The sequence below is a fragment of the Ictalurus punctatus genome, chromosome 2 (assembly GCF_001660625.3).
Source record: "Ictalurus punctatus breed USDA103 chromosome 2, Coco_2.0, whole genome shotgun sequence".
NCBI classification, from domain to species: domain Eukaryota; kingdom Metazoa; phylum Chordata; class Actinopteri; order Siluriformes; family Ictaluridae; genus Ictalurus; species Ictalurus punctatus.
Window position 1 is genome coordinate 4349679 of NC_030417.2, and position 9443 is coordinate 4359121.

The window sequence follows — 9443 nt, forward strand, 5'->3', positions numbered from 1 at the left end:
AGAAATGAGAGAAAGGAAGGAAGAATAACAAGAGGAAGAAAGAAAAAGAAAGAGGGAAACGAAGGAATGAGAGAAAGGAAGAAGAAAGAAAAAGAAATGACAGAAAGGAAGGAAGGAGGGAAACAAAGAAATGAGAGAAAGGAAGTATGATGTGAGAAAGGAAGAAAGAATGAAAGAAAGGATGGAAGGAGGGAGATGAAGAAATGAGAGAAAGGAAGGAAGAATAACAAGAGGAAGAAAGAAAAAGAAAGAGGGAAACGAAGGAATGAGAGAAAGAAGTAAAGAAAGAAAAGAAAGAAATGACAGGAAGGAAGGAAGGAAGGAAGGAAGGAGGGAGGGAAACAAAGAAATGAGAGAAAGCAAGTATGATGTGAGAGAAAGGAGGAAAGAAAAGAAAAATAAGAAAAAGAAAGGAAGGGAAGAGGGAAACGAAGAAATGAGAGAGAGAGAGAGAGAGAGAGAGAGAGAGAAAGAAAGAAAGGATGGAAGGAGGGAAATGAAGAAATGAGAGAAAGGAAGGAAGAATAACAAGAGGAAGAAAGAAAACGAAAGAGGGAAACGAAGGAATGAGAGAAAGGAAGAAATAAGAAAAAGGAAGAAATAAAGAAAGAAAGAAAGAAAGAAAGAAAGGAGGGAAAGAAAGAAAGCGGGGAAAGAAAGAAATGAGACAAGGAAAGCCAGAGACGGAAAGAAAAATGAAGGGATAACGTGAGAAAGAAAGAACCACTACAACTGGCCAGTGATGCGTTTTGGAGTCAGCAAGAGGACTAATGTATGTGAAAGCACCGTTTCCTGCTGCACCATTTGCAATCATGAGGCCCATGAGGACCTGAAACATCTGTACAGCTGTCCTTCGACATTATGCAGCTGTTCCAAATTAGCATCTCCTGCTCTTGGTTTCAGCCAGAGCACTTGCTAATGGTTCGGTGGCCCAGGGTTAATGCAGCTCAGCACATTACCGCTCGCCCGATAGTTCTCGAGGCCACGGTACACCCGAAATCCCCAAGTGCTTGCACCATGCCTTAAAAGCTGCTCGTTCGGGCGAAGCCAGCGCTCTCGTCACTCGCAATACCTCTCCAGCTTGTTTTGTTCCTGTTGTGCTAAGTTGTTTTCGTGAGTAATCGCTCGTAATCGAGGCGATAAAACGTGCGCGAGACCGAGCGGCGGACGTAGGAGGCGTCGCTCGGCCTCTCGCAGGAGATGACAGGAAGAGACAGGTGCAGTCGCCGTGGGTTATGAAGAGAAGCGTGTGAACTCTCGACCCATTCCTTAGAGACGCAATGCTGTCCCTGCTAATCCTGTGATATACCATGACAGCTAAGTCGTTGTCTAACCTGCTGCCTCTACCCCTCGCTGAAGGTATTCTTCCAACCCAATTTGAAAGGCATGTCAAACAGAACAAGCTACCCAGAGTGCAAATGTGTGCGCCTAGGGGGAATGTTCTGCAAGGTCAGCAAATGCAAAGCGCAGCAGCGTAAACTGGAGAAGAATCTCCAACACGACTGACAGGTCCAGCAGACGAGGACAGGACAGAGGTGCTTGGACCAATAACTCGGCAAATTACAGTGCTGTGCGGAGCAAAACAGCTTACATAACTCTTCAAAGGACATCCGAGAAACAAGCTAGTTCCTGTCCTCACTTACATGATCCATTACGAAATGCACTACAAAAATACGTTTTCTGTACAATATATACTTTTTTGTCAACTCATCTTCATTTGAACCTTTCAACGGCGTACTGGCCCTTTAATTCAGCCCGAGCAGCGCGGCAAAAAACGTTTAGACTCGATGCTGAAACTCCCGCGTCACTGCTGCAGCGTCCGGTGTAAAATCCCAGCAGTTCAGAAATGTCAAAAAGTGCAGTTTTGTCGTCATTCCACGCGAGAGACATCATCTTTACACGTAGCACGAAATCGATGTGTTTTCCCGCCCTCTTTTGATTGACAGAATATAATCGGCCCTGATCATCGGATGTTTCTAAACTATCGGCCGATGGCCCATAGCGTGAAAAATAGCCTTTATCTGCGTATACCGGTTATTAGTCGATACATCTGGTATTAATACAGACTATTCAGGTCACGGGATTCAGAAAAGAGTTAACCACATCGCCGAGCTGCTTTGTGTAGCTGATCAACAGTGTGGATGTTAGACAATTTCTAAAAATAAAAAATTTTAAAAAACGCCTGAATAGATAACGTGCTGTTATGTTTTTCACTGTTAATTCCACATTACCTCAGAGTCGACCGATTGATCGGCGCCCAATAACTAAAATCCACACCGATAGTTGATCCCGGTTGCATCTGTCGCGAGAGCGGCTGAGGAGGATCCGCCGTCATTCTACAGTACGAGAGCGGCCTCTAGAGGTGAAATAAAAACTAGCGCTGACCAATTTTGGTGTTATTTGAAGTGTTTTTATTTTATTTTATTTTGGATGTCTCTATTTTTATTTGTTACTTTTTGGTTCAGTTTGGACGTATATCTTTTATTTACTTTAATATTTTATTCATAGTTAATATAGATTAATAATAAAGTCCCGCAATATTTTATTTTGCGCGTTATGTTTTCATTCTGTATCAATTGTAAAAAACCATCGTTGATTATGTAGGTACGGCCCCGACTTTATCGGTAAAATCCACTATGGATCGACCTCGAACTTGTACGATAAACAGCGTGCAGAACAATACATTTCCACACAGGCCCAGTTGGAAACGGATAACTTTTACTTCAATAAATAACGTTATCATTTAAAAACTGTATTTTGTGTTCACTCAGGTTGCCTTTGTTTTAAATTTCTGAAACAATTTAGTATAAGAAGAAATCAGGATGGGGGCAAATACTTTTTCCAGAGCACTGTATAAAAATACATCTAAAACCAAGTCGACATGTTGAACGCAGGCTTCCTCAAGACGGCTTTTATATTTGATGTGCGATAATTATCTAAATACACGAAGAGACGAGCTATACGAATGCATCTTTTACGGGACATTGGTGAACATGAGATTTGTGAATTCCAACAGACAAAGAGACAATCTTTTATACAATTCAATTTTTCTTTTCTAAATGAAAATGTTTTTGAGCCAAATGTAAAAACGGTCTACCATGGTTTATATAACAGCCTGAGAAGTGACCCAGCTGTCTGTGTAGCGGAACGCACGGTCGACAGGTGCTCGGTTCTCTTATGAATAACTTGCATGACCTTGTATCCTCCTCTAGTAATAATAACACTGATCATTCTAACAATAAATACTTATGTTCCACCTATGAGAAAAAGAAAAATATTAATATATAATTTCAAGATGAACTCTAATAACACTATCATTGGCAAGAAAAATAAATATGCACCAAGATTATAAGGGGGAAGGAGGAATTAATTTTCACCCCTGCAAAGTGCACAAAGGAACAAAACAACAACAGGAAAATCGAAAAAAGATTAACGTACGAGTCATGCTTTTTTCTTTCCTTTGACTGTGAAATTTGAATACATTTATTTGTTAAATTCCATCATTATACTCTACAGCACTGTTGAACTCTCCGTCCGGACTGAGGTTACGTCCATATTAATCCAGATGTATCCGAAAACTGCATCTCGTTTTAAAACGCTCCGAGTTTACGGTGTAAACGCTCTGCGTTTTCCAAAAACCGCTCGTCGACACCGAAACGTCTGAAAGTGCTTACATCTCTATACTGCGCATGCGTTAAAGCGCACCTATTACGGTCTTTCAAATATTACCTTTCATGTAATGTGTTATAGAGCTGTTCGTGAATGTTAAAACGTCTGCAAAGTTTCAAAAATCAAAGCGGACGACAAAACGGGGGGTTATTGACTCCCAAAAGAAGGAATCGATTCTGAACAGCTGAGACGAGTCGTTAGTGATTCCATACTTTACTTCCTGTACTAACCTACGCAGATTTGTATCCAAAAGCCCCGCCTCTGGTTTTCATCGGCCGCTCGCGGACAGACGGAGCCGAAACTCGTTACGGTAGTGGGCGTTTCCTTTTTGAAACACGCTGACAACTGTAGACCAATCACAACAGACTGGGACATGTGACCAACCAGAGCAGAGTATGCTCTCTGAAAGGAGGAGTTTAGAATGAATCCTTTAGAACGGATCATTTAACGAGTCGTTTATGACACTGGGGAAAAAATGGTAATGCTGCAATTTAAATTATGAGCACGTTAAAGTGTTTGTTGTTTTAAAGCAATTAAAGCAAATTAGAGTGTTGATGAATTTTCTAACAGCAGCTCAGGCAGTGATATTGACTGAATGAATGCGCTCGTTGTTGCATGGGCCAAGACTGATTAAGAAAAAGCCAAGGTATAGCCTACTGTATGTATAAACATCGCTGTGGTGGCGTTTTCTGTCAGAAGACGTTTATTCAACATTTACAGAAGGAGTCTCTGATGTCAGCGCTCTGGAACAGGCTTTGCACAATACGTTGTTTTGATAGTTTTTTTTATTTTTATATTATGCCAAGAAGTGTGGGTTTTTTTTAAGACATCGGCCAATTAACCGGTTTTGCCGGTCCACAGCCATACTGATAGTTTTTCCAGGTTGTGTACGGTGCGGGAGCGGCTCAGGAGGGTCCGCTGTCGTTCTACATTACGAGAGCGGCCTCTAGAGGCGAAACAAAAACTATCGCTGACAAATTTTGGTGCGTTATTTGAAGTATTTTTTTAAATTCATTTTGGATGTCTGTTTTTATTTGTTATTTGGAGTGTTACTTGTATGTATGTATGTATGTATGTATGTATATCTTATTTACTTTACTATTTATTAATATTTATATATTTATTTAATCTAAAAAAAAAAAAAAAGTACAGCATATTTTCACGGTATAGTCAGTATTGTTGATTTCTGCAATAAAGTTCAGCAATATTTTTATTTGACTGTTATATTTTCCGTCAATATTGATTTTAAAAACTAATCGGTCGATTCATCGGTTATCGGCAGGTAACTCGGTTATCGGTATCTGTAAAATCCACTATCGGTCGACCTCCAATTTATTTGTCGTCGACTTTAACAGTGAAAAAGCAGCTGCAATACAAGTGATCACAAGAACTAACTTAAATGTTTGTTTACAAATCTGTTTTATTCTACTTGTACAGCACGTCGGTTTCAACTTCTGTCGCTTTTAAACGTGATTTACAAATTTTTAAAAAATCAGCTAAACTCGTTTCCGCAGACGTTTCGTAGCATGAAACGTAAACTATAAACGTATAAAAGTACGACGTGTCATCCTTTAATAAAGAAGACACGTAACGGTTGACATTTTGCTGTTGTGTAAGCAGAATAAAACACTTTCGGACAATTCTGGGGGTGAGGGGAGTAACCTCGCATTACATCACGTTAGATTAGATTCAATTGTATTTCGCAGTATTATGTTACATTGAATTATTACTAAAAGTAGAAAGAAGGCATGAAGGCCTAATATAAATGAAATTATTAATCTGTAGCTTAAAGGAAGTCAAATATAAAAAGTCCACATTAGGCCTTTAATTGCTCCAACTAAGTGCAAATAAATGACAAACCCGGATATGACACGAAATCCGTGCCAAAGTCTAAACAATACCTTTTAAAGAAAACTCGAAAAGAATTTTAAAATGTTGTTGACAAAAATAAAAATAAATAAGTCATAATATTGTGTTCCTTCACTTCCTGGTGTTTGAGCACAGCTTAAGCGACCTGCTTTCCTACATTCCAGCTATCTATCTTAAAGATAAACATTATAACCCGTAAACAAAGTGAAATACTCAGGACTAAATAATAATTAAAATATATATATATATATATATATATATATATATATATATATATATATATATATATATATATTTTAAAAGCCGGAGCTTAAAGTAAACATACTGAATCGTTAGCCGGCTTGCTAACCTTAAACCAGGCTAAAATGACCATACAATTAATATTTTACATTTAGTAAACAATCCCCAGTTCGGTGTCTTACCCGGGCTCTTCAGGTTGTATTTCCCCTCCATCCTGAGACGCACACAAAGGACAAAATTAAAACTGAAATACAAAGAAAAACCGATGGTTTTGCTGCTCCAACCTCACAGCAGGAAGCTAGCTTTTAACGTTAGCCAGCTAGCCGCGTTGGCCTCGATGCGACCTACAGTTTGTGTATATTATGCTCTGATTAGCCTGTTAGCTTCACAGCTGTGCTGTGTGTAAACCCTGGAAGCCGAGCAGCTGCGGCGTGTGCAGTCTGACGTGGCAGAGGCTCATCCGCGGTGACAAACTGAAATTCTGCCCCGCTTCCTATTCCTAACTAAGCGCTAGTAAAACCGAAAGCAGGAGCAGAACTTAGAGCTTTTGAATTGCAAATCTTTATTTAAATGCACATTCAAGCGGCAACAGAAATGAACATCGGAGTTTCCGAGCTTTTTTTGTTTTTGTTTTTTTGTGCATGTCCTCTGTAGTGTTATGGACACCGAAATGATAATACATCTAACGGAGGAAAATCCAGCTTTGGAGACAGTGTCAATTTCATTTGAATCATTTCCATGACTCATGCTGTACTTGGCATTTGTTCGTCCAATTAAATGCTTTCTATTACGTGTATGTCCCGCCCCCACGGGGTGGGCCTTGCTCTACAATAGCAGCGTGTTAGCACTGAATGTTCATGGTGAAGCCACAGCTTGTAATGGCCCACCTACAGCCTTGAATTTTCACCTCGTTGACTTGCTAATTCTCCTCAACTACCCACTCCTTCTCTGTTTACAGAGTGACGTCAAATCTGGGTACTGTCGTAATATACTATGTACATATCGCTTACATATTTTTATGACTAATACGTGCATGTGTTATATATATATATATATATATATATATATATATATATATATTAATACTTAATATATATATTAATATTAATATATATATATATATTAATACTTATTACAGTTTCTCTATTGTAACAAAGTATATTTACCATTCAGGGGCGCCAGGTGGCTTAGTTGTTCGCCTCACACCTCCAGGGTCGGGGGTTCGATTCCCACCGTGGCTCTGTGTGTGCGCGGAGTTTGCATGTTCTCCCCGTGCTGCGGGGGTTTCTTCTGGGTACTCCGGTTTCCTCCCCCAGTCCAAAGGAATACTCCCCACCTGGGACACCAGTCCATCACAGGGAACCATAAACACACACACACACACACAATTCCCTATGGCACTTTTACCACTGGTGACACCTTTAACGGCTCTGTGCTCGTATTGAATTCTTCCTTGAATAAAAGTGACGACTGAGTGTAAATGTAAATAAAAGAGCTTATATTATTATATTGCCTTATTTACACACTATATGCTGAGTTATGGAGTTGCATTCTAATGCAAAAGTCAAGTACTCTACTATTTTCCTGCTTTAATCATTCATAAATGTCACACACTCATTCACATCTAGGGGTAATTTATCTTAATCAACCTACTGGAGCTATGAGGAAACCAGAGAACCCAGAGGAAACCCACATGGACATGACGAGAAATTACACAGACAGTAACCCGAGTTCTAGGGACCCTGGAGCTGCGAGGTGTCACGTCACCATGACGCCCCTGCTGTGATTTCAGAAGTCGAACTTCTCTGGCAGTATACTCAAGCCAAAAGCAAATGAAGAAATTTTAAAAAAGAACCCCACCAATGCATGAGCGCGCTCCTGGATATGTCCTGTCCCCTGAGCTATCTTATTAAGATGAAAAGAACCTGGGTATTAATGTTGGCATTTGGAAGTTTCAAGGAAATGAAATGCAGAACTTATTCTCACTGCATTCATCAGACAGACAGAGAGAGAGAGAGAGAGACAGAGAAGGAGAAAGAGTGAGTATTTGATCAAAAGAGTGTAGTTGTGGAAGTGAAAACAGTGACACTGGTACATACTACTCAGGAAAGGCAGATTTAAGCAAGCAGAAAGAATGGATTTTGTATTATCTTTGCATAAATAAACCTCCACACACACATCCCCTCTTCAACGACCAATCAGAATGGATTTCCAGTCTACTGTCTGATCATCAGCAGTTCCTTGTTAGTGTTTTGATGTAACATTCATTTTTGCATCCATTATCTATGCCGCTTATCCTACAGGGTCACGGGGAACCTGGAGCCTATCCCAGGGAGCATGGGGCACAAGGTGGGGTCCACCCTGGATGGGGTGCCAATACATCATAGGACACAATCACATACACACTCACACACCCATTCATACACTACGGACACATCAGCCTACCGTGCATGTCTTTGGACTGAGCGAGGAAGCCGGAGTACCCGGAGGAAACCCCCCAACCCTGGAGGTGTGAGGCGAACGTGCTAACCACCAAATAACCAGACAGCTTAACAAACACATAACAACAGTCAGATACTGTTGTAACAATCACTTTGAATGACTGGACATAAAAATATAACATTGACATCAGAAAAGACTTTTCTCTCTAGACTTTCTTTAATCCCCCACTTATAATTGTTTCATTCCAACCTAAAGGGATAACTTAGCATAACCAGTCCACTGTGGAAATTCAGAATTATTCTGTTGTTTACTTGTCAAATCTATATACGACCCACCAAAAATATACACCGCTCAGCCGGAACATTAAAACCACTGACAGGTGAAGTGAATAACATTGATTATCTCCTTACACTGGCACCTGTCAAGGTGTGGGATATATTAGGTAGCAAACGAACAGTCATTTCTTAAAATGAACTGCTTATACCGAACCGCCAGAAGTGGTTGGCATCCTTATTGAATCTGGTTCCTATCCTTACAGACATGCATTGCTTGAACTTCTTGAATGCAAGAAGAAGAAGAAGAAAAAATCTTGTTATTACGAATAAAGTTTTGAATTTTTTTGAACAGATCTGAATTTCTCAAAAGCCTGTTTTTAATTCCACTCAAATTGAATCCTACTTACTTGGTCGGTCCCTGGTGATTTTTTACGTATTCTGGTATTCCTCCGCAGGAATCGGTCTCTTTCACATGGAAATATATATATGTATATTTGATATGGACGAAAAGTCCCCTTTCACCACGCAAAGGCTTTAGACAGCCACGTTTAAAGCCTAATTTATGGGTACGAGACGGGACGTTTACTTTCTCCCATGGTCTATTTGGTCAAACTGGACGGAGGTGATAAGGAATGATGGACTGTCATTGATTATAAATGTCTGGTCTGGTGTGATGTTTCACGGGTGGCTGAAGGACAAACACAATTGATGGCACTTGTGCGTCTCATAACAAGTACTTCATGAGTTTCTTGACGGAGCTGCGCTTTGTTTTTGCAGGCATATTTTTTTTACTTAGAATAAACCTCAAACCGATACGCCGAGTCCGAGCTGTCAGGTTCATTTGCCTTCATGCCTGTCTAGTTAATTCATTCTCAAAGAGGAATTACAGTTGAGGTCATAAGTTTACATACGCCTTGCAGAAGCTGCAAAATGGTAATACTGAATAAA

At 40.0% G+C, this 9443-nt stretch overlaps 1 protein-coding gene across 1 annotated transcript in view; it reads right to left on the reverse strand.

Annotated features, from left to right (window-relative positions):
* Window positions 1–6333, reverse strand: part of ube2j1 (ubiquitin-conjugating enzyme E2, J1) — a 31855-nt gene extending 25522 nt beyond the window's left edge. Inside the window, exon 1 of the mRNA XM_017454226.3 lies at window positions 5961–6333. Within this exon, the coding sequence (XP_017309715.1) occupies window positions 5961–5991 (31 nt within the window). The 5' untranslated portion in view covers window positions 5992–6333. The remainder of the gene's footprint in view (window positions 1–5960) is intronic.
* Window positions 6334–9443: the final 3110 nt, after the last annotated feature.